Genomic DNA, 26484 nt, shown 5'->3' on the forward strand with positions numbered 1-26484 from the left:
CTTTGCATTTTTTCTAAACTTACCTGGAATAATCAGAAATAAGAGCCTGGGGAGAGTTTTACTTTCAGTTTCCAAGAGGTCTTTCCAGGGCCCACACTTTAAGACCTGAGTAGCAGCTCCACAACAGTAAATAAATTCTTCATACAGAGGGACCTGCTCTTCTGATCCTGGTCTTGTGCTCTCTGCTAAACAGAACAAGAGGCTGTTATAACATATCAGTAATTATCTATGTATAATTAGCACCACAGCACTACACACACGATCATTAAACCATAAATAACCAAAGAAACCCAGTTCCCATGTCCAGTGTTCAACTAAACAACAACCTGATTCAGTGACAGTATATTGTAGACATTTGTATAAAGATACAGAGGCCACTAAATTGGGGGTGCATGACTCTGACATACACATTGATCAATGAGGCCATAACACAGTACAACTGTTACACCTGCTACACCTCTGGGTCCATCCATCTTGCAATACATCTCATATTGCAAAGCTGCTAGTGCAAAGACTAACGGGGGTTTTCTGGACAAGGAGAAATCACCCCCAAAGCTATATATTTACAGTTTTTACTTTGGGTCCAATAGCAGGAAACAGATAACAGAGAAGGATTACTTTATATTTACTAAAACAGGACAAGGAGGTCCTCATTCAACAAGATAAACTTTCAACAATGCGAGTAACCCCACTGACTCAGATGTTTAAAGCCAGGCATGTGCTTAAGTACCTTCCTGAACTGTGGCCATAGTAAGACAACTGGGTTCTATGCTAATGCACAAAAGATGCTTTGCTCCAAACTCCCTGTGTGACTTCTTGGGCAAATCATTCAATAACTTCTCTGTGCCTCAGTTTCTCACACCATGCAATCATAGAATGGTGATAAGGAGAGTTAAGGAGAGCTGTGGCAAATGACAATGTTTATTAAGTGCTTTGAGAGCCACAAGTGGAAAACTTTAATACTGAAGATGATACATGTTGTATAACAAGACAAGACATGACTGCAAGTGGACAGTACTGACCAAGTAACAGAAGTAACACAGCATCACCGTTATTTGAAGCTGTCAGCATCAAATCTGGTCTTAAGTACTTTAAGTTACTGCTTCTGTCTCCGAGTTCCCTTTGTCAGTTATTATGGATTTTACATGACAGATTCCTAACTTTTTAAAAGAATGTTTTCCTCTCCCCTGAAACTGAGTGTAAAGTCCCAAAACAAAACTAACAGTGGAAAACTGACTAGCTAAGAACCAGATCCTGCATTCAGATCCAAGCAAGCAGGCCATGGAACTCCAGGGAGCTGTGTGTGGGAGCAAGGTTCTACCCAGGTGGCTATAATGGGCAGATCCTTGTCTAAAAGGAAAGAAACAGTTCGTTGGTTAGGCACAACTGTACACTAAAAACAAACTGGGGGGGGAAAAAAGGAGAGAGAATATTTTCCCCCTTAGGCATTACAGTACACCCTACACTTACCCTGATGGGGTTTATGGAAGCCAGTTAGGCCAATTAACCTATTAGGCTACAAACTGGAAGAATTTAGGCCGAGAGAAAGGCCCTAATTAGGGGAAGCTCACTTGTGCAGCAACAGTCAGGGCTTCTATAAAGCCAGGGAGCTGATAGCAGAGAGGGGCTGCAGGGAAGTATTCTGCAATCACTCCATGGGAGAAGGGAGGTCTGTTTGGGGCTATAGAAACAAGTAGCCTACAGGGAGGAGGGAGTTCTGACAAACCCAGGGAAGGAGGGAAACCAGAAGGTTAGAAAAGGTTCAGGTGAAAGGCAGTAAGGTCCAGAATGGGACAGACCTCAGTTGCTCATTAGAGGGTCTTTGAGCTGGAACCCGGAATAGAGGGTGGGCCTGGGTTCCCCTACCAGCCCCTGGGGAAGCAGTACCATGGGGCAGTGAATGGGAAGACTGCCTAAGACTGCTGGTAAGGAAAGCCTTTGTTACCCCTGTCAAGGCTGCTTCCCCACTTTGAACTTTAGGGTACAAATGTGGGGGCTGCATGAAAACTTCTAAGCTTAACTACCAGCTTAGATCTGGTCCGCTGCCACCACTCCCAAAGCTAATTCCCTTCCCTGGGTAGCCTTGAGAGACTCTTCACCAATTCTCTGGTGAATACAGATCCAAACCCCTTGGATCTTAAAACAAGGAGAAATTAACCATCCCCCCTCCTTCCTCCCACCAACTCCTGGTGGATCAAGATCCAACCCCCTTGGATCTAAAAACAAGGAAAAATCAATCAGGTTCTTAAAAAGAAGGCTTTTAATTAAAGAAAAAGGTAAAAATCATCTCTGTAAAATCAGGATGGAAAATAACTTTACAGGGTAATCAAACTTAAAGAGCTCAGAGGACCCCCCTCTAGCCTTAGGTTCAAAGTACAGCAAACAGAGATAAACACTCTAGCAAAAGGTACATTTACAAGTTGAGAAAACAAAGGTAAACTAACACGCCTTGCCTGGCTGTTTGCTTACAAGTTTGAAATATGAGAGACTTGTTCAGAAAGATGTGGAGAGCCTGGATTGATGTCTGGTCCCTCTTAGTCCCAAGAGCGAACAACAACCAAAAACAAAGAGCACACACAAAAGCCTTCCCCCCACCAAGATTTGAAAGTATCTTGTCCCCTTATTGGTCCTTTGGGTTAGGTGTCAGCCAGGTTACCTGAGCTTCTTAACCCTTTACAGGTAAAAGGATTTTGGAGTCTCTGGCCAGGAGGGATTTTATAGTACTGTACACAGGAGAGCTGTTACCCTTCCCTTTATAGTTATGACAACCCCGGAATGGGGAAACACGCACAGTGAGGTGACTGGAGGGCCAAGTCACAAAGAGGGAGCACCCTGAGCCTCAGAGAGTGAGAGAGAAAGCAGCAGCCAGGCGTGCAGTGAGCAGCACAAGGGGGCCTCACATCTGGAAAGAGCTAATCCCCAGCGCTCCACCTGCAGTGAGTGCACCCCATGACAGGCTCAACAAGACTAACATACCAATTTCACTAAACACGGAATGGGAGGTGATATCAGCATGACATACTGATGTGTGTTACCATCATCATCTATAATTTGTATTCAAGTAAGGCCCAACTGAGATCAGAGCCCTCATTGTGGTAGGTGCTGTCCAAACAGATAGTAAGAGACAGTCCCTACCCTGAAGACCTTATCATCTAAATAGACAAGTCAGATAAAGGGTGGCAGAGGAAAGCATCGGAGAAGTTACTTGCCCAACATCACAGCCAGTCAATGGTCAAACTGGAAATAGAATCCACATTTCTTAGGCCACAGTCCAGTACCCTGCCTCCCAGCCTTGTGTGTACCCTCAACCTCACTTCCACTATAATGTCGTTTGTGTCTGGGAATATTTATAGGATACAAGGAAAGGTCTTCATCGTCTAAAGCTACGTTGGCTTGTTCAAATTATGTATCTGTGTCAAAATTTAATTTCAATATGTTTTCTTAATTCTTTAATTGTCTGAATACAGCAATGGAAAAGAAAACAATGCACTATAATATGAAAATATAAGGGCCACACAAACATAACAACCAATACGTATATTCATCATTTAGACACTTTCTAAAGTGTCTAAAGTGGCTGTCACCTGGGAACTGGATAATTTTGTTAACCAGGAGCTTTTGTTCACCTCTAGACACATCTGTAATATTAGTCAAAAAGGTGTGTGTGTTCATCAACTCACTAGTTATGAATAAAAATGTCATCAACATGAACTATGACACACACGCGAATGTTTGCCAGAAGGATCATTTATCAAGAAATGGCAGGTGCATTTGTCAAACCAAAAGACTTGTAAAGTCATAAGCCTGGCCCTGTTTCAATGTTATTTTATACATATATCATCACTTGGGGATGTTACCCAAGAAACCCTTAATGCCAACTGGCAAAGAGGTTACAGCAATGTCCTGATTCTGGTATGTATATTCTGATTCACCAAAGAATGCCATGTGAGGTCTTAAAGGTATCAAGGTATGAGCCACCCAAGAATTAAAAAACAAACAGGTTTTCTGTCAAACAAGAGATCTTTATTCACCTTTCTCTGTGTCAGATGTAAATCAAACACTGAAAACTAACATAATGGATACCCATTTACAGATGAAGTCAACAGAGAAGGAGCACTCAGGAAAAAGAAGCCCTGGGTGGTTATACTGTCTCTATGTACAGACAAACTTTGGGGAGTATAAGGAGACGGCAAAGAAGACACGCTCTTTTCCTACACTTATGAAGTAAATGGGTAATGCGTTTACATTGATGAAAATGGGATATCAGCCAACCTTGGTCGAAATGCTGCAGAGGACTTTTGGGGGTGAGATAAATTTCTTGAGATAGGAGGTTAACCTAACATAAGAACAGCCCTACAGGGTCAGACCAAAGGTCCATCTAGCCCAGTATCCTGTCTTCCAACAGTGGCCAGTGCCAGTGCCCCAGAGGGAATGAACAGAACAGGTAACCATCAAGTGATCCATCCCCTGTTGCCCATTCCCAGCTTCTGGCAAACAGAGGCTAGGGACACCATCCCTGCCCATCCTGGCTAATAGCCATTGATGGACCTATCCTCCATGAATTTATCTAGTTTTTGTTTGAACACTTTTATGGTCTTGGCCTTCACAACATCCTCTGGCAAGGAGTTCCACAGGTTGACTGTGCGTTGTGTGAAGAAATACTTCCTTTTAAACCTGTTAAAGTTTAGTCTCTAGAAAGCATGTTATGATTTTGTTTTATATGCAACCTTTTGTTGCCAATATTCTGACTCACTAACATTTAAATCTTTGATAATAAACCTATTCTCGTTTTCACTATTCATATATCTATGTGCTGTAACATTAAGCAAGGTGATAATCCTGAGCTGAATTCTACAAGCTGGTGTGTATAGTGGTCCTTTGGGGTCAGCAGACCTGGTATTTGTGTTCAGTGGAGACAGGGCTGAACACTACAGGGAAACACTTCAAAAGAAGTCAGGGACTGGAGTGCACCCACTGTTAATCCAAAAGGCAAAGAAAGAGCTGACATAGCCCAGAAGAGTGTGCTTGGGTGATTAACAAACTGGTGGTGTCAAGGAGCCAACACCCAGGTAAGCACAAGCAAGACCCTCTCATACTATAGGCAGAGGGGTAACAAGGTGACTCTCAGTCTTGGGTTCCCAGAGAACCATCACAGGGGCTACTGTGATAAATGGGCCTACAAGTTTACCCTAAACGTAAGCTCAACTGTGAAAAACAAGTGAAGTTCATAAAGTGTCACAATTACTTATAACAATGAATGTCGATGGGAAAAGGTGCAAAAGCGAGACAAAGACTGAATTAAACCAAATGAAAAGGCCTATTGAGATAACTCGAGGACTGTGTTAAGATGATGTCTGGTAAACAAAAGAAGTGTGGAACTGGAAATCCGGGAACCAAATATGGTGAGTCGGAAATGAGGCCTAACTGGTGAACAAAATAATGAAGGGATGGGCAATTTCAGCCATCACTCCCTTTTGGGGTCCTTTAAAAAAGAGAGACTTTGGGAAGTGGATGCAACTATTATGGGGGGAGAAGGGATAGCTCAGTGGTTTGAGCACTGGCCTGCTAAACCTAGGGTTGTGAGTTCAATCCTTCAGGGGGCCACTTAGGGATCTGGGGCAAAAATCAGTACTTGGTCCTGGCTAGTGAAGGCAGGGGGCTGGACTCGATGACCTTTCAAGGTCCCTTCCAGTTCTATGAGATAGGTATATCTCAATATTAATTATTATCAACTGAAAGACTAGAAAGGAGTGAGCTTTCCATTATGATGGCCCACCTCATCCTCCAACATTTCCTGGGACCACAGGATCCAGCATAACATCACTGGGCCTTCATCATCCTAATCCCAGGAGATGTCTTGACGAGATCGGAATAAAGACAGAACTCAATTGACATCACCAACTCTGGCTAAATCCCAAACACCATCTCACATGTGAGGTTTAGTCGCTCTTCCCACCTTATGTCCTTTTCCTTCCCCACCTTATTTCTTCTCTTTCCTATCTCTCTCCTTTTGCCTCCTGTTTAACTGAAGTCCGGTTTAGCCAAAACAGCCTGTATATTTTGCAACATTGCTGTAAGCATATGACCAAAGAGGCAGTTAAAAGCAATGTCTTAAATAACTCGATAATGGTACAAGTTTGCCAGGTCTCAGAATGGCTGATAAAACCATGCACTGTGCCTGTATTTTACTACACCTTCGCTACTACAAAGAGTCAATACCAGAGGTAGAAGCTGCATTTTCTATCTTTGCTGTTCTGCTCTTTTCTCTCCCCTCTTATGCGTGTTTGCCTTGTTCTATCTTCTAGGAAATGGAATCAGACTTTAAACAACAACCGCGATAACAACAGTTTCAGCCCATCTCAACTAACTTTTTCTCTTTTTCCCCCAAAAAGGACAATTATTACCAGCTAAGGGTTTTTTTCCCATCTGAAGACTCTCTCCAGCTAAAGAGAAAGGAAACAAGGAATGTTGTTAAAATAAAAGCCTTACTTTTAATACTCTATATTTCAAATGCTTTAACCTTTTCTCTCCCCTCCCTCTTTTTTCTGTATCCTTAATAAAGGGTTTTAAATATTTTTAATGGTGTATTTGCCATGACACTGAGCAGGTTGAGGTTTCTGTATACCAGGGGTTGGCAACCTTTCAGAAGTGGTGTGCCGCGTCTTCATTTATTCACTCTAATTTAAGGTTTCACGTGCCAGTAATACATTTTAACGTTTTTAGAAGGTCTCTTTCTATAAGTTTATAATAAATATCTAAACTATTGTTGTATGTAAAGTAAATAAAGTTTTTAAAATGTTTAAGAAGCTTCATTTAAAATTAAATTAAAATGCAGAGCCCCCCGGACCGGTGGCCAGGACCCGGGCAGTGTGAGTACGACTGAAAATAAGCTCGTGTGCCGCCTTCGGCACGTGTGCCATAGGTTGCCTACCCCTGCTGTATACCAAATGCTGAACCTTGGTTAAAACTGTTTAATGTTGGACAGTTACAAAGTCATGTTAATACCTTTAATGCTGGTCCTATACATTCCATTGAAATACAACAGAGCCAGTCAAAGGCTCACTGAAATCAATGAGCAAACCATCATTAGCTTCAATGGGCATTAGTTTAGGCCTTACATTCTTCCAATCTAAGATCCAGATCTCAGGCCTTTCTTAAAACATTAACGAAGGGTCTAAACACAGTTGGAGTACTAAATCAATTTATGTGAAATTGGTGCAGCCACCCTTTGTGTGGACACTTTTAATTTGAAATAAGAATATCTATACCAAGGGGCATTGCACCAATTTAACTACATCAATGTCTAAACTGGATTTTAATTAAATCACAGTTCAAACTGTGTGTAGAGAAGGCCAAGATCTGGATGGAGGAAAAAAAATACTTTTTTTCTACTTAAAGGTGTAAGTGATACAGAAATGTAAACTTACTTAAATGTTCATGAAGTGCTGTTTCAGAGTACCTAAGTACTGTACATAAAGCATAATATCAAAAGAAAATGAGGGTAATAAGTAGAAAAACAGATTGTAGGCTCCAATTTAAATTGAAACAATGAGTCAGCAATACAGATTATATGAGGTCCAGAGTTCCACCAGAACCAGGGCCGGCTCCAGGATTTTGGCCACCCCAAGCAGCCAAACAAAAACAAAAAAAAAGCCGCGATCATGATCTGCGGCAGCAATTCGGTGGGAGGTCCTTCGCTCCGAGCAAGAGTGAGGGACCGTCCACTGAATTGCCGCCAAACAGCTGGACGTGCCGCCCCTCTCCGAAGTGGCCGCCCCAAGCACCTGCTTGGTAAGCTGGTGCCTGGAGCCGGCCCTGACCAGAACTAGACTGTAAGCAAATTAAATTTTCATTGCAATGAATGGGGGAAGGGGAGGGAGAGCGATGTTTTCTGTTAAATAGCATTAATGAAGAGTTTCTGATAGTTCAAGGGGTATGGGTGGCCTGCATACTTTTTCAGCAATAGCATCTGAGCTCTGTTCTCCACTGCTGTCCTGAATTTCTGTGTGGGTGTGTTAAGCAGCACAGCGATAAGCATGAAGTCCCAAGGGCTTACAGATTCAGTGTAGATTTTACTCTCATACAGCATCTTCTATGTTAGGATCTCAAAGCATTCTACAAATATGAATGAATGAAGCCTCATGGCAACCACAGGAGGTGAGTGGTGTTAGTTTCTCTCTCTGTAAAATAGAAGGCAGACATGACTTTCTAAAGGGCAGAAGAATCCTATATTAAAAGACACAAATAGAACCCAGAGTTCCCAACACCAGGCCCTGATTTACCCACAAAAGATCATGAAGTTGATTTTAAGTATCCAAGGTGCAGTGAAAGGCACAGTCAACACTTTTTGGTTTTTGTTCCACAGTTTACTTTAAGGAACCCTAACAGATTCGGTAGGACCAAAACCTGATTTTCCCAGTAATTTTCTTATATCTCCTCTATAGTGTGAGTTAATGCAATGCTTTGCTCGTACTTATTTTAAAATGAACAACTGTGTCAATACACATTTTTCTAAAATAAAGTTGCAAGACACAATAAGCAACTGCATACGACCAAAAGAGTTTGAGTGAAGAAAAACAATTTGTTTTAAAAAACGGTTCAGTTTAAAACTTTTTCTGGGTTTGACTTAATCATTAAGAAATAAAACAGATCTTACAAATTCATAGTAATGATTGGAAGTCCCTTTGCAAATTATTGAATTGTGCAAAATCTGTGAAAAAATGCAGGAAGTGGAACAAGGATATTGCACTATAACTTTGCTCATTTATTTTGACAAATATACTTATGTTTTAATTACAGCAGATCCTTGCTAATCAACATCTGGCAAATATGCAAATAGAAATAGTAATTCCTCCCCATTCCTCAAAGATTCTTCAATAGCACAGTAACTCAAGGAAGGGCTCATTCTTCTACATTATTTTCAAATATTCTGCAACCGAGTGACCAGTACATAAATAATTAAACCTAATGATTGTCAAAATAAAGGATGCATTACCCTTGCTTTATTAAATTGCTCAATACTCACAAATCTACAAACTTCAGTACATTGTAGTTGCTTTGTTAGAAAGTCAGTGGTATTAGCTGGGATTTACACTTGGGCAACAGAGTTCAAAATCTGGTCTAGCTGCCTTGTTCTGAAGAGTTTACATATAATCCAATCCTACAATATCTTATTCACAGAAGCAAGTCTCATAGGAGCAGTGAAATTCTGGACCCAGTGAAGTCAATTGCAATACTCCTTTTGACTTCACTGGGGCCAGAATTTCACTTGAGAATTCCAATGGGACATGAATGAGGACCACTGCCATGAATAGGATTTGAGGGATCAGTTCATGAATCAGACCAAAAACGAAGGAATGCAACAAATTTAGTTTGGATTGTTAGGCCAGAAACATGTCTTGTTGCTTACAGTGCCTTTTTTTGCTATAGTTTTAATACAGCAGGACTTTGATTTTATAGCACGTGCATGCTGTAGTATCAGCTTGGAAGCAAAAATGGATGCTAGAAGGAAAGACAATTAAGCAGATAAGAACTTATACCAAACACTTGTAATTAGTATCTAATAAAAACTGCCCGTGAAACAATCCTCAGTAATAATATTGCATGAGCCCATGGTTTTAGCTCCAGGCTGCTGAATATTGTTAGCGAAGAAATTTGGGTGTTTTTTTTAACCTGGTCCTGTAAAAACAAAACAAATAAAAAAAATCAGGGCTACATGTAAAGCTGACATAAATCCAGATTGCTCCATTGACTCTAGATGACAGATTATAGTATTTAGGGGAATCCAGTTACCCACCAGGAGGAGATTGTCATTTCTACTATCTACCCAGTTTTCCTCCCATTTACACTGATGTACTTTTAATCTAGTCCAAATTACAATAGTGTAAGTGAAATAAGAATTATGCCCTAACAATCTCCCTTTCCACGTATAGTAACTGCCCCTCTATCTGATATTACAGTCAAGCTGCTATGTGATGCCATTACTTGGCTGCAGGCTTAACTTGCAAGAATCACTCAGAGGATTTTCAACCAAATATAAATTCTTCACCTTTCAGTTATTGGTTCACATCCAACCAAGATCAGTGGTGAATGAAATAAAGCCATTACTATCAGGGCCATAATGAATAGCTGGTCTCACTCCAGTTCTTGTGAACAAATGTCCATGTGAAAAAAAACGACCAGTGGTTCTCTTTGGGCAGTCTCAGCAGAGGCCAATATTTGAATGGGCACAAAAGCACTTTGGCAAAGCAGAGCAGGGAAGCTCACATTGTTGCTGCCTGTGGACAAATAGGGGATTTCTTTCTGCACATCTTTCAGTCCCGCAACTACAACAACAGGAGCTGTACTTATGAAGAAAGACTTAAAAGTTAACCATTTTTATTTTATTTTTGTTTGTGTGTGGTGTCAAATTATGTTGTATCCCACATATCAACCAAACACACCATGAAAAGCAAGGAAATAAGCAGTAAACGCATCCAACACCCCTCTCATAAACCTCAAATAACTCCCCTTCCACCACCCACAGCCCACATATTTCCACTCTCATCCCAAACATGGGCATATTCTTGCTGCTTACCATGCCCCTCCTACTTCCCTCCCAGACTCAGTAGTACCAGAGTCAATTGGTTTAAACGTTTAAGAGCTAAACATGGGAGAGGAGTATGACTGGGCAGCCCCATCTGGAGCACCCTTCTGTGGCAGAACACAGCCTGACAGGCATCTGTGCCTCAGTTTCCTCTCTCAGATAACCCAATAACTCCATGCAAGCTTATCCTCTAGTCCATCCGCACGGTTTATTACCAGACACAGTTTATTTAATCCTGAATGAAGTCTCAACACATATAGTTCATTTCTCACCCCAGTGCAAACAGTCATTAAGACCACCCAACATCTCATCCAGTAACATCCCATACATCACACACCGACATCTTCAAACATGCTCACACTCTCTGTCAATCCTCCCCTGTCCTTGTACCAGAACAGCCACCCTCACCCTTCCAACTGGAGTGCAACCCCACTTTTCCCAATGAGAACCCTCACAGCCTCTCTGCTGGGGAGCCTCCTTGCCAAGGGAGCATCCCTTACCCCTCCTGCCCTCTCCTAGTTCCTCTGGATTCAGCTCTCCGCCCCTGGAGAGGTCAGCAGGTGAACTCTTCTGCTGCTGCCCCGCATTCAGCCCTCTCTGGCCCTTGGTTCCAGCTCTCTGGCTTAGACCCAGCAGGCACCTCCTTCGGCTACTGGTCCTCCTGCCTTCATCCCTCTATCTCTAGTTCTCTGACTTGGGGACCACCACTCAGCAAACCCCTCTTGCTGCTCTCCTACCTTCACCCTTCTCCTAGGTCCCAAACATACAGTCTCTGGAAGCTCTCAGCTGCCCTTTCCTCACTGATTCTATTCACTAGCTGTGTCTCTGATACTCCATAGACCCCAGGTGCTAGCCCGCCCTCTTAGCTGGCCAAATGGGAGAACTGTTTTGGTACAGGGATGCTGGACCTACTTCATAGAGAGGGGCCAGCCACCCTGTGACAGGGAGCATGATGAGTACCAGGGATCATGTGGGGTTGCTGTGGGCCCTGAGAGAAGCATGGGGGACATCTGTGTTGGAATTATGGGAAGAGGAAGCATGATGTGCAAGTGAAGCTGTGAGGGCGCACAGCACCTAGCACAATGGGGTCTTGGTCCATGACCGCAGCTTTTAGGTACTACCACTATACAGATAACAAATAGGGACGTGTCTGACAGAGATGGGAGGAAAATGGGATACGAGTTGAAGAGGGCGGTGTATATCAGAGGTGGAGGAGAGAAGTTATCTGCTCTGATGATCCATAGGTGGGGGTAAAGGGAGACTGTATGTGGGAATACTGCAGCTGAGCAGGTGGCCTGAAGTAGAGAGTAGTTCAGTGCTTCTGTACTAAGGTACCGTTGCTTGAAGGGTTTCCTTCGCACTTCAAGGCAGTAATGTCACTGGGAGTCATTGACATGCCACTACCTTGGCAACGAGACTCTCAACTCCTAAGACTTTGCTCCTGGGCGCGATATATTCAAGCCCAGGCATCCATGCTTGAAGCTGATGGCTCAGCTTTCCAGCACACCAAGCCAGCTGTACTGATGGAGAGCCCTTTAAGTACCAATATCTTGGCACAACCACTGGGCTCTTCCCGTTACAGGGACCCTACAAAGCTCTGGCCACCCCAGTTCAGTCCCCAGCACACACACACCTCTACCTCTTCACCCTCGGCCCAAATAATGCCCCAATCACCGTCATACAGTGGCCACATTTCAAGACAGTGCATGTTTTTCATTTAAGAGAACACTTTTTCTACAGGGAAATAGAAATGAAAGTTTCTATCAGAGAAAAGTGTGTTTGATGGAGAGATCTGAGTGAAAGAGTGGTCAATGCTTTAAGAGAGGAAGTTTGGAGCACAAAGGACAGAAGACAATTCTTCTCTCACTCTGTCTTAAGAGGGGATGGTGATTTACAAGGAGTAGCAGGAGGGGAAGCAATTATCATACTGCAGAGTTATAGACGCTTCAATTTAACTCTTACTTTGGGCCTAACTTCCATCCCTCTTCATTAGCAATTATTTTCCTGGTGGCAAATCAATCTCTCCTCTCAGGAAAAGAGAATGTGGCCCTCATTCTCAACCTTAGTTTTCATTCCTCCTCTCTCAATTATCCTCTATCTGAAGCCTTCTTCCCTCTCTCTTTTTTACTACATGTTCCACTCCCTACCCTTCTCTTTGAGCACAAACTCGCCTCCGCTTCAGGACTCATGCACTAATTCGGGGATCTGCAACCTTTGGCACGCGGCCCATTAGGGAAATCTGCTGGCGGGCCGGGATGGTTTGTCCACAGGTTCGGCCGATCACAGCTCCCACTGGCTGCGGTTCGCCGTTCCAGGCCAATGGGGGCTGTGGGAAGCGGTATGGGCCGAGGGATATCATCTTAGCTATGCTTTTTATGTAGCCTGTTGTAAAACTAGGCAAATATCTAGATAAGTTGATACTCCCTGGAAGACGTCTGAGTAGCCCCAGGGGAACACATACCCCTGGTTGAGAACTACTGGCTTAGGACACATCCCTGCCATTGGTGTCTCCCATTGGCTAGTTTAGGGAGCTTCACCCCTAGTGAGCAAGCTTTTGTGCATTGCGTTCTAAGTTGCCTCTCTCTCCCTGAGCATTGTATAGGGAGCCTAGGCTCCTGACTTGGCTTACTGCAGGGATCTCAAACTCAAATCACCACGAGGGCCACATGAGGACTACTACATTGGCCCGAGGGCCGCATCACTAAAAGCTTTAAGAGTAATATAGTATGCTATTAAAAGTCAATGTATTAACTTTTTTAAAACTGTAATGCGAAGAGGGGTTTTAATAAAACATAAACACTCAGTAATGCACCTCACTCAAATGACAAAACATGCATTTACTTTTATAATTACTTCGGCTAAAGCCCCCCACTCTGCCCCCGGTCTTGACCCCACTCCACCCCTTCCATGAGGCCCTGCCCCAACTCCGCCCCCTCTCTGCCCCTATTCCAACCCCTTCCCCAAATCCCTGTCCCAGCCCCGCCTCCTCCCCTGAGTGTGCAGCATCCCCATTCCTCCCCCTCCCTCCTGGAAAGTCCTAAGCGCCGCCAAACAGTTGTTTGGTGGCAGGAAGTGGTGGGAGGTAGGCGGAGGAGCGGGGAGGCAGCACGCTGGGGAGGGGGAGGGGGGAGAGGGGAGCTTGGTTGCTGGTGGAGTCAGCGCCTATGGTGGGCCGCAGGAAATAATGTGGCTCGTGTGTTTGAGACCCCTGGCTTAGTGGATCTCAGTGCTGATCCTGTGATTTTCTAGACATCTAAAAGTAAAATGCTGTGTGATGCCCAGCATTGCAACGCCTAAGTCCCTTTGTCAGTCCCACCTTTTGTTTATAGGGACTTGGGCCATGGAGTTTTTCTTCTTGTTTTATAGAGGCATCATGTACATTTAAGAGACTACTTACATAACAAATATTCTGATAAATTTTACCTTTAGAATTAGTAATATCACAGAAAAAATATTATGACTAGTAACATTATTACTACATCGATTTTACTGAATGCCTAACTGCATAAAATTAGTTCTTGCAATATTGTTATAACATGAGAAATTTAATGCAGTATTATTCTACAATTAGTATATCTGCATCGTCATTGTGTAAGAATTACTGTACACAATATTACTCTATAATGTATTATTCCAGCACTATTATTGTAGGCAATACATTGCTACAATTAGTATTTTTTTTCTTGTACCATTGTTGTATGAGAATACACTGCAGGCAACATCATCCGGTAAGGCAGTGTTGTTTCTTCCGCTGTGATAATCGTCTACATGCAGCACCAGCCTGCAAAGAAGTGTTGCTCTTTGCACGAGCAGGGCTTTGCGTGCGCCGTTCGTTGGGGATTATCTTGAACTGGAATTGATCTGATATCAGGAGACCAGCAGCAGCGTTATCTCCTGCACAGCTACGGAGCCCTGCACTGACCACCCTGCAGGCAGCAGGGTCCCCTGCACGGCAGCTCCCATTGCATTATCCCCATGCATGGCACGGGAGGCCGGGGTCAGGGCCCCGCCCTAGTAGGAAAGCGCTGGGCAGCAGCCGAGCGGGCCGCCCCGCTCGGGAGCATGGATGGAAAGCCCCGGGCCGGACCCCCCCCGGCACCTACCTTCCCCCGCGCCCAGCATGTCCGCGGTCATTGGGCTGCACGCGCCGGCTGCCGAGCAGCGTCTGCCAGGCCGGGCGGAAGGAGGGTGCGTCCCGGCTTCTTCCGTCCGGCAGCGAGAGCTCAGAGTCCGGGGCGGGGCGGGGCAGCCTGGCGCGCGCTGTGTCACGGCCGCGCGACGCGTCTCTCCAGGGGCTCTGGGCGGGATGGGCGTCCAGGGATGTGATGGCGGCAGCGCATCGCTCTCCCCCCACCAGGGCGCCCCGGTGACAGCTGGAATTAGGTCCCTGGGATAGGGTCCCCATGGTGGCAGCTGGCGTAGCCCTCGGGGACAGCAGCAGGCACCTGGCACCCTCCTGCATATCCCACACAGGGGCACTGGCACCCCAACGCATGACCCTACTGCCCCCCCTGCGAAGAGCCCTTGGCAGCATGGCCTGACTGCCTGCATATCCTCACAGGGGAAAAGAAACCCCACTGGTGCAACCTGCATGCCCCTTTCCAGTGACTAGCAGTGCCCGAAGGTGTCCTGTCTGGGACCTGCCCCAGGGTGACTGGCAGTACTTTTTAACCCGTCAAGGCCCAAAAACACTATGTGACAGACTCGAAAAGAGGGACACAAAAATTATTCATGCAGAGAACTTAAAATTCTGTGGGATTCCTTCCTTTCATATGAGGACCTCTTTCTATATCTTCAGTTTCATATTTTTTATTCATTGTTAATTAGTTTTAGCAATAAAAGGGAGTGGACACAAAATTTGTAGTAATTTTGGGATTATAATGAATAAGATTCCTTCAAATGAGGGACATTTGAGAATTATGAGCAGCTCTGACTAAAGTTTCCCTTTCTGGAATCCATAGTTTGATGACTGGCATTACCTTGCTTCCTTTTTTGAGGCTCAGTTTATCAAAAAGTTCAAAGGGCAACCTGGGCCCTAGTCTACTCCTGATCAAAGTACTATCTTGTAGTCCCCGGATTACAAATCTTGACTGTCAGCAGAAAGCTAGATGCAGTGATGAAATGTTTTTCATTTAAGATAACACTTTTTCTACAGGGAAATAGAAATGAAAGTTTCTGTCAGAGAAACATACGCTGTTGGAACCTTCTGGAATTTTCCACTCTAAATTTAAACTACATCATTCCTGTCTCTGCTATTTTGACATAGTGAATGCCAGTGAAAATGAGGTGGGATCAGAGGCTAAAATAGGGAAAGAACAAGTTAAAAATTACTTTGACAAGTTAAATGTCTTCAAGTCACCAGGGCCTCAAGAAATGCATCTAGAATTCTCAAGGAGCTGACTGAGGAGATATCTGAGCCATTAGCGATTATCTTTTAAAAGACATGGAAGACGTGAGAAATTCCAGAAGACTGGAAAAGGGCAATCATAGTGCCAATCTGTAAAAAGGGATATAAGGACAACCTGGGGAATTACAGATCAGTCATCTTAACTTCTGTACCCGGAAAGAAAATGGAGCGAATAATTAATCAATTTGCAAACGTCTAGACGATAATAAGGTGATAAGTAACAATCAGCATGAATTTGTCAAGAACAAATCGTGTCAAACCAATCTGATAGCTTTCTTTGACAGGGTAACAAGCCTTGTGGATGGGGGGAAGTGGTAGATGTGGTATATCTTGAATTTAGTAAAGCTTTTGATACTGTCTCACATGACCTTCTCATAAAAAAACTAGGGAAATGCGACCTAGATGGAGCTACTATAAGGTGGGTGCATAACTGGTTGGAAAACCATTCCCAGAGGGTAGTTATCCCAGTGGTTTTCAGTCGTGTGGGAAGGGCATAATGAGTGGGGTCCCACAGGGATCAGTTCTGGGTCCAGTTCTGTTCAACATCTTCATCAACAATTTAGATAATGGCATAGAGAGTACACATAAAGTTTTTAGATGATACCAAGCTGGGAGGAGTTGCAAGTGCTTTGGAGGATAGGATTAAAATTCAAAATGCTCTGGACAAACTGGAGAAATGGTCTGAAGTAAATAGGATGAAATTCAATAAGGACAAAGCAAAGTACTGCATTTAGGAAGGAACAATCAGTTGCACACATACAAAATGGTAAATGACTGCCTAGGAAGGAGTACTGCAGAAAGGGATCTGGGAGTCATAGTGGACCACAAGCTAAATATGAATCCATAGTGTAACACTTTTGCAAAAAAAGTAAACATCATTCTAGGATATATTAGCAGGAGTAGTGTAAGCAAGACATGAGAAGTAATTCTTCTGCTCTACTCTGTGCTGATTAGGCCTCAACTGGAGTATTGTGTCCAGTTCTGGGTGCTACATTTCAGGAAAGATGTGGACAAATTGGAGAAAGTCCAGAATAGGACAAGAAGCAATGGGCTTAAATTGCAGTAAGGGAGGTTTAGGTTGGACATTAGGAAAAACTTCCTAACTGTCAGGGTGGTTAAGCACTGGAATAAATTGCCTACGGAGGTTGTGGAATCTCCATCATTGGAGTTTTTAAAGAGCAGGTTAGACAAACACCTGTCAGGGATGGTCTAGGTAATACTTAGTCCTGCCATGAGTGCAGAGGACTGGACTAGATGACCTCTTGAGATCACTTCCAGTCCTATGATTCTATGATTTTGATCTGCCATGTTGGATTTTCTATTTTTAAACTATCATTAATTTCTACTTATTTAGAGTCTTAATCTTAAAAGTAATTATCATTTTATGCAAATCAAAGTGTCCTGATACTGTCACCATCCTAATTATGTCAACTGGGAGAAGTGAATTTTATGGTATTTTTAAACCCCCTCTGAGGTTTTTCTGCAATCCTCTGTTAAGGTGCTGCAAGATATCGCAGAACATTCAAAGCAAAATCTCTCGTTACAGTCCCCTCCTTGCTGGGTTTGCAAACTTCTTTATAAATCCAGCATTTCATAATTTTGTGAGTCCAATAAGTGTGTGGTCTTGTCCAGTGTTGGCTCAAGGGTTTCCTTTGTAGGAAACTGAGCTGACATGTCTTCGTACTGGCACGATTCCTCACCACTCTTGATTCTCACTTTGGTCACACTCGCCTGTGTGCCATAGTAATTTCTTTTAAGACTGAGGGTCTGCATATGCTTTAGCTGCCTGAAATTCCATTTGATCCAGCCCACCAAAATAATGAGCATAATAACCATTATAATTTGAAATGCCAATATTATCACAATAGGGTGTGGAATTATTTTTAAAAATCCTGTAGTTGTGGGAGACCATCCCAAAAACACTTCCCACCAGTTGTGTTTAGCACTTCTTAAATATTCAATTATTTGTTTTCATTTCTTAGTGGAGTGGTGAACAGTAATCATAACTCTTTGTGCATTTTCTTGAGCTTTTTTAAATTATTTTTGCAATTCAGAGTGGCTTATCAATTGCTTAACTAAGCTCATATTTAATCCTAAAGGTATCGATTCAATTCTTTCATATAGCTGGAATTGATCTTTAATTTCTTCATTTTCAATTTTGGGTAATGTGATCTTGAAATTGCAACCAATAACTGAGGTAACGTTACACAAGCATTTGTTCTCATAAGGATTATGAGTTATATTGTATATATTCTCATAAGGATTATGAGTTATATTGTATATATGATTTACTTTAAACAATGTACACCAACTTCTGATACATACACATTTTCTTTTGATGTATACAACAATTGATCCATTAAACGGAAAAGGATGTAACTGATAATGGCATTTTCCTCTTTCTTTATTTATAATGATTGCATCATTATTGCAAACATATCCAATTCCACATTCCTCCATACAAGCCTCAAGTTCAACAGTTTTCCATGTCTGATTTTGTTTTGGTTGCATTAATATTTAACCCCAGTGTTACAATAGGAGATATCCATTCAATTTGGGCATTGCACCATAATTATATATGTAGCAACTTGATTTAATTGAGGATTGTATGTGGAGTTCACCATCTTCCATCAGGAATAGAGTCTTTTCTCAGCCTCAGTGGCATATTTCCACATTATACTTCTTATTTCTAGAGGTAAACTTTTATGTAACCTGTTGTAAAACTAGGCAAATATCTAGATAAGTTGATAGCAAACGATTGCTGTTCCCAAATCAACCAACCCAAATTATAAGTTTTGTAAATTTCGCCTCCCAATTGTAATAGTGATTGGTTGACTCAGCAGGACATGGAGCTGCCTCTTAAATCCAGTATCGAGCATGATTCTATTCCTGGTGGCAGATGCTGTAAGATTATCTCCCTCTATGTTGGTATTCAGAATGGAGATGGATGATCCGGTGTTAAAATAACACAATACCTCCACGTTCATGTTTGGTAGAATTATAACCACCGGGACCAAAAGTCGCCTCTCTCGTTACCATTAGTCTTACAATTACTAAGTCCAGCAAATTCTCCTTGTCCTCTCCATTCCAACTGACTCACTGTCCCTGTCTTCTTCCTCCCAATATTCCACCATGGTTATCTTTCTTATCTGGTTTATCCCTTTCTAATTCTTTCTCCCTATGAAACAAAATTACTAGTTATTATTGCAGGAGTGGGCAAACTATGGCCCGGGGGCCAGATCCAGCCCCTCAGGGCTTTGGATCCGGCCCATGGTATTGCCACCCCCGTGGCGCCATGGGCCCCGCGCCACTCTGGGGAGCGGCCGGCACCACGTCCCTGCAGCCCCTGGGGGAGTGGGGGCAGAGGGCTAAGCACGCTACCCTTGCCGGTGGGTACCTCCCCCGAAGCTCCCATTGGCTGGAAATGGGGAACCGCGGCCATTGGGAGCTTCGGGGGAGGTGCCCACAGGCAAGAGCAGCGTGCGGAGCCCTCTGCATCCCCTCCCCCAGGGGCCGTAGGGACGTGGTGCCAGCCGCTTCCCATAGCGGCGTGGGGCTGGCGCCAGGGCAGGGAGCCTGCCCTGGCCCGGGTGCATGCTGTTGTCACCCCGGAGTCACTCCAGGTAAGTGGCGCCGGGCCAGAGCCCACACCCCAAACCCCTCCTGCACCCCGCACCCCAAATCCCTGCCCTGAGCCCCCTCCCTGCACCCCAATTCCCTGCTACACCCTGCACCCTTTCTGCACCCCTGCCCTGAGCCCCCTGCTGCACTTAGCACCACTCTTACACCCCAACCCCTGCTCTCAGTGCCGTCCCGCACTCCACACCCTCCCTGTACCACTGCCCTGAGCCCCCTCCCACACTGTGCACCCCCTCCTACATCCCAACCCCCTTCCCTGAGCCCCCTTGTACACTCCGCACCTCTCCTCTGTCCCAGCCCCTTGCCCTGAGCCCCTTCCTGCACACTGCACCTCCTCCCACACCCCGCACCCCAACCCCCTGCCCCAGCCCTACATTCATGGCCCTGCATGCAATTTCCCCACCCAGATGTGGTCCTCGGACCAAAAAGTTTTCCGACCCCTGTATTATTGTCTTTATACATTACTTATATTTCTTACTTATCACTGCCTTAATTACTATCTTTTAAACTTACTTTGGCAGTAGTCAAAGAAAGAGTCCAGCGGAGGGCAACAAAAATGATTAGGGGGCTGGAGCACGAGTTATGAGGAGAGGCTGAGGTAACTGGGATTGTTTAGTCTGCAGAAGAGAAGAATGAGGGGAGATTTGATAGCTGCTTTCAACTACCTGAAAGGGGGTTCCAAAGAGGATGGATCTAGACTGTTCTCAGTGGTACCAGATGACAGAACAAGGAGTAATGGTCTCAAGTTGCAGTGGGGGAGGTTTAGGTTGGATATTAGGAAAAACTTTTTCACTAGGAGGGTGGTGAAGCACTGGAATGGGTTACCTAGGGAGGTGGTGGAATCTCCTTCCTTAGAGGTTTTTAAGGTCAGGCTTGACAAAGCCCTGGCTGGGATGATTCAGTTGGGATTATGTCCTGCTTTAAGCAGGGGGTTGGACTAGATGACCTCCTGAGGTCCCTTCCAACCCTGATATTCTATGATTCTATGAAGCGGTGTTATTTCTGGTTGGGAACGCTTCCACGCATTTGGTGAATGGGTCAACTAAGCCTAGACAAAACTTGTTGCCTCGTCCTGTGCAGGGCAGTGGCCCGATGTAATCGACCTGCAAACGGGACCTGAGGTCCTCCTATGGGCTGATGTTGTAGAGGCCCTTTTATGACTTTCTGGTCTGCATTGTTCTCTGTGCAGGCAAGGCACGACTGGATGTAGTTGGTCACATCCTTAAGGAGGTCAGGCCACCATGCTACTAGTGAGATTCGATGTGCAGTTTTATCTGCACAGAAATGGCCTTGGCTATGTGCCAATCCAATCATTTCCCTTCTTAAGCAGGATGACATTACCACCAGAGGTGACACATCTTCAACATCTTTCCTAATGGCCATAACTAAACCGTGCTTGTTTTGGAAGATGTTGAAGCCTCGCTACTCTTCTTTTTTCAGCAGCTCTTGAATTTGCTGATCCTTGTCCTGCAATTCCTTTATGTCTAATTAATTAGGCAAGTCCAGTTCAGAGAGCTGAACCTTCATTACCCTCTTCTCAGTGTGAGACCACAAATTCTCCTCTCCTAACATAGCTGCCTCTTTAGCGAGCTGGTCCATGGTGTTATTCAGCCTTGAAATTTCAGTGCAGTCTTTCTGGTGTGCCTTCCCTTTGCATAGGTAGGTCTCACCCGGTCTGGTGGATGCTAACTCCCATGCATGGAGGAGGTATTTTGCATGGGCAATTGGTTTACCATCGGTGGACTTCATCCCACGTTGAACCCAAAGGGGCTCTAACTACCCAGTTGGAGTCCGAACAGATGCAGATGTTAGTGTCTGGGTCTTCCTCATAGAGTACCACCACTACTGCCACTACCTCCGCTGCCTGTGCTGAATACAGCCTCACTGTTCCTTGGAGGGTCTTTTGGGAGGCTGCTTGCAGAACTGCATATCCCACATGAGGCTTGCCATCTCTGTAATAACAACTTCCATTGACCACCCAGATGGTTAGTTTCAGGTTCTTGGGTTGTTGGAAGCTGCTCACGACCTTAAACAATGACTTGGCTCATGGCGCCTGAGTTGGTAACCGGCATTCATGGTCTTGCCCTTCAGTTCAGAGAGCATAGGGCTTCACACTGATTTGGGGTGACCTCTGAATTCTAATGTCTCTATTAATCAGGCTAACAGTCCAAATTAGCCAATCTTGGGCTGGAGGCACAGCCCTTGTTTATTCAGCCTGATAGAACATACTTTAATGGAGAGTGAGTGGTCTTTAGGATAACTGGAGCCATGCCGACCAGGTACTCCCAGTGACTTAATGCCCACTCCACCACCAGCACCTCCTTTTCACAGATGTTGAACTCTTGCTGTATGTTGCTGAGAGTGCGGGACTCATAGACAATGGGCCGCAGACTGTTGCTTTTGTCCTGAAGAAGTATGGCACCGATGCCTTCCTTGGATGTAGCTGCAGGTGGTAAGGCTGGTCGGGTTCTGGGTACGCCAGGGCAGGTGCCTTGACAAGGGCTTGCTTGAGGTTGCAGAAGGCTTCCTGCTGCAGCTGTTTCCATTGCCACTCCTGTCCCTTGCAAAGCAAAAGGTATAGGGGCCCTGCCAGCTCTGCATACCCTTCAATGAATTCCCTCGAGAAAACCACGAGTCCAAGAAATGATCACAAGCCTGACACGTCCGGCAGTGCAGGTAACTTGCAGATGAGGCTCACTCTTTGTTCATCAGGGCATCTGCCTTCTGGACCCAAGTTGATGCCTAGTTAAGTCACATTTGAGAGAACCAGCCAGGCTTTCACAGGAATAACAATGAACCCTGTGGACAGGACCTTTTCCAGCACAGCATCCAGAATGTCCAAATACTCATCCCTGATAGTGGTTGCTATCAAAATATCATCTACATAACTCAAGATGTTACTTCTGCCCCTTATGTTGCTCCACATCCTGGAGACAAACCTGTGACAGATGGAAGGAGCATTATGTAGACCTTGGGGTACCCTGCTGAAAGTATATGGACGGTCTCCATAGGTAAACACAAACTTGTGCCACGATGTTGGATGGACAGGGATAGAGAAGAATGCGTTGGAGAGGTCAAGTACTGTAAACCACCTTTCCTCTGACGTAATGGCTGCCATAATTTTGTTATACTTGGTGATTACCGGAGCGAGCCTGGTTGTCACTTGGTTCAGCTCACATAATCAACCATCAGGCACCAGGTCTTCTTATTCGCCTTGAGGATGAGCCAGATGGGTGAATCTTCATCAACAAGAGCACCCCTTGTTGCGATCTAGATATTTCCCTGGGTGTTGGTTGGATCTTTGCCGCTCCAAATAATACTTCCCAATCAGATTTTGATGTGGGAAATAAAACTTGAGGATCCCCTCATCTAGTTGCAAGTGGGTGTCTACTTCTGCTACTTGAAGATGTTCAGGGAGAGCAGCAAAGTCTTCTCCGACCATGCATTCATGCATGAGAGAGGCAATGTCCTCCTTGCTAACACCGGGGCAAAACTGGACTTTTGCCAGCCAATCTAATGCTGACTCCTGGGTTAGAGGACCAAGAGCTTTGCCTGCAGCTCTAGCTTTCTCAGGCGTGTACTTTCGTGCCTGATCTCCATTGGTCGGGTTGATCCTGGCCCATAGCTGATCACGGTGGTGGTAATGGGGGTCATTGGCAGCTTACTCCCCTTCTGCTGACTCTCTTCGGGTGGTGTACATGGCACCACTTCTCTCATTCATGTAGCTCTGAGAGGCTCACAGTGGAGCTGCTCCTCTGACTCCCCTGAACTGCAGTAGCTACTGCTCGTTTCTCCTCCATGCTTCTGAAGAGGGTCTGCACTCAGTGCTCTCAGCAGACCTCTTGTGTGCTGCAGCTTCTGCTGGAGCTTCTCAATGTGCTGCTGACACCTAGCGTGTGCTGCCCATTGACCTTGGCTTGAACGCACTTCCTTAAGGAGCTTCCATATGGCAGCCTGCGACTCCTCTCGTTGAACACCAAGCTGGTGGAGTCTTTTTCCATCTTGCTCAGAAGGTCGCTTAGGTACTGCCCCCGCAGTTGTAGTCGGCTAATTTGGGAAATATATGCCCTGTTCTGGGACTCAAGGCCTTCCACCTATTATATCTTTGGGGGCAACAGTTTTAGGAAGAAATCACTTGAGACACAGAGAGCTGTAAACTTTAAAAGCAGCCATTTATTGCCACACACTGAACTAACCAAAAACCAGCCAAAGCTAGCTGGGCTATCCCCTAATAATCTAATTCAGTTGCCATAGCAACAACAAGATTCAATTACCACGACAACCAAATACACAATACCACCCTGCCTCCCAACTTGTCAATTTCCATATCCCGGGCTTTAACCTGATTTTCCAGTGTAAGTACTCTGGCTGCCTGTGCAGTGCTGAGCCATAAAGCCAGCGGCCTCTGCCAGCAGCAGCTCTGTAACTGCTGCTGGAGGGCAACCATCGTTCCCTCGGCTGCCCACCAGAACCAGCTTTGGCAGCAGCCGGAGAAACAAATAGCGCCCCTGACACTGACCTCGATTGTAGCAGAAGGACCTTAAGGCTTTAAGAGGTACTCGAGACCGGTAGAAGTAAATGTAATTCTCCATCTATTATTAAGGAATGTGTGGATTTCGCCTATCGATAAAGCTGGATGCCTGTGTTTGCGTGAGATCTCCCCTACCTATTCTGTGACAGCCTGATCAGCCCTCACAGGATGTTAATGTAAATAGTTAATTTTAGATATTAAGTATTAATGATTGTATTAATGTTAAATGTTAAGTGGTGAATGTTAGTGTTAAGATTCCTTTAAATCTGTAACAATGTAATAGTGTTGTGTATATGTATACAGAGGTTAGGCATACTACTTTCCTTTTGCGTATGCCAGATCTCTATATGACTACTGCATTGTAATTGTCATATGGTCTATGTATGATTTATATGCTATATAGTCTGTTTCTTTATTTTGGTGCGCCGTTTCACTCTATGTAATTCTATTGTGCTATATAAATTCTTTCCTACCTTCGATATATTCTTTCTTTACTAAACCTAGTGTAACTTCCTATTTCTTTTAAATAAATAATTCTTTTGTTTTCGAAGCATTTCTGCTTCTGTGTGTCTACCCTTGAGCAGAACGCTGGATCCGTGTCCTTTCAGCGGTTAGCAAGACTAGCTTGCTCTGGGAGCCCTCTGCAGGTCTGGCAATTCCTTGAGGGCGAGCCACAACCTTGTTACCTCTTTCTAAATTGAAGGTGTTATTGTAGGCTCATTTAATTGGCATCTTAAATGTTAGGGTAACACTGCTTCAATACAAAAATAAAAACCTCTCTGACTGCACATCCCTAGCTGTCATCTACCACAGTGGAACCCATATAGTGTACAACTACACTGTACAACACACAACTACAACCCATATTCAGTGGAGACCCCATCCTGAAAGAAATCTTTCCTGAACCCCCTTTGGGTTCAAATGGGCATCTTCAAACAACTCCACAGCCTCTCCAAGCTCCTCATCAGAAGCAAGCTCCCCACAGACCACAACACACCAACTCAAAGTGGCCAGAACAAAAGATGCAAAACTTGCAGACATATCTCCACTGCTACAATGATCAACACCCCCCACAACACACCTTTCAAGATTCATGGGTCCTATACATTCCTATCACAACATGTGGTGTACCTCATCCAGTGCACTAAATGCCCCATAACAACTATGTGGGTTAAATTAGACAATCACTACGTTCTCGAATGAACTCAAAAAAGGAAAATAATCAAAGACAAAAACACCATGTCACCTGTGAGTGAAAGCCTTTCACAAAGTGATCACTCTGTTGACGTCACTAGGCATAGCTACCAGGTAACTCGGGAGGGATGGAAGGCCATAAGTGCCGATGAAACTCCCCTGCTCTGGGTCTAAGTGAGCCACAGTAACTCCATCTTGTGAACTTTAACCAGCCTCCATGCTAGCAGCCTAATGCTGAAGCAGAATATGTAATGGTCAGCTTTTTTTAACAGACAGCTGCAGTTTCGCTCGCACTAGCAGAAGCAGTAGTGATAACGCAGGGGGAAGGGGGAGGGAGAAGCCTATTATGTAGAGCTTGCAAGGTCGAAGATAAGCATGCGAACGGGAACTTTTCTAACATGCCACAATGTGTGCCTGCTGTAACTGCTCGGGAAGGGAGGGGTAGGAGGGAGAAACCAGAACAAAGGCTTACTCAAAACAGCTTGGAATATAAAATGGGAAACCTGCTTGTATTTGCTGCGCTTCTGATTTGAGACATGCTGGTCTCCTGAGTGCCTTTTCGAGATCTCAGATAAATTTGGTTTGCTTCTCCACCCTGGTGTGTCTATTGGTGCGGCGCACACCGGGCAATGAACCCTGTTGCCCCCTCGGGGCCCTTTGGGCCGGCAACAATTCTATATCTGACCTATCAGTTCTCATTGTCAAAGGAAACCTGCTCAACACTTTCAAAAGATGATCCTGGAAGCTTAAATTCATGACTTTGATAGACATTAAAAATCATGGTCTTAATGAAGACACTGGATTTATGGTTTATTACAACAATTCATAATCCGTAACCCGCAAACCCTCCTTTTTGTCCTATGACTACAGTGGTGTTAATGGGCCACTTCACCTTGAATGGTCCCTTACTTATGCTAAACTATCTATTCAATCTTGTATGTAGGTGTGGCACTCTGAGTACTTTTCCAAGCCCTGAAGAAGAGTTCCTTGTAGCTCAAAAGCTTGTCTCTCTCAACAACAGAAGTTAGTCCAATAAAAGATATTACCTCACCCCATCTTGTCTCTCTACTGATAATGAATGGCATCTGTTACAGAACACAAATCTATTTGAAAAAGTCCACCTGTGCA

At 44.5% G+C, this 26484-nt stretch overlaps 1 protein-coding gene across 3 annotated transcripts in view; it reads right to left on the reverse strand.

The window, feature by feature from the left end:
- LDAH (lipid droplet associated hydrolase) overlaps nucleotides 1-14786 on the reverse strand; it is a 187337-nt gene extending 172551 nt beyond the window's left edge. Inside the window, exons 1-2 of one of the 3 annotated variants that reach the window (XM_026655703.1) lie at nucleotides 14689-14786; nucleotides 24-182 (exon numbers count right to left, since the gene is read on the reverse strand). In XM_026655703.1, the coding sequence (XP_026511488.1) occupies nucleotides 24-182; nucleotides 14689-14719 (190 nt within the window). In that variant the 5' untranslated portion in view covers nucleotides 14720-14786. Of the gene's footprint in view, nucleotides 1-23; nucleotides 186-14688 lie in introns of all 3 variants that reach the window. The other 2 variants (XM_026655700.1, XM_026655710.1) reach the window with 2 other exon arrangements.
- Nucleotides 14787-26484: the final 11698 nt, after the last annotated feature.

The sequence above is a fragment of the Terrapene carolina genome, unplaced genomic scaffold (assembly GCF_002925995.2).
Source record: "Terrapene carolina triunguis isolate 2854851 unplaced genomic scaffold, T_m_triunguis-2.0 Scaffold42, whole genome shotgun sequence".
In the NCBI taxonomy this organism is placed as follows: domain Eukaryota; kingdom Metazoa; phylum Chordata; order Testudines; family Emydidae; genus Terrapene; species Terrapene triunguis.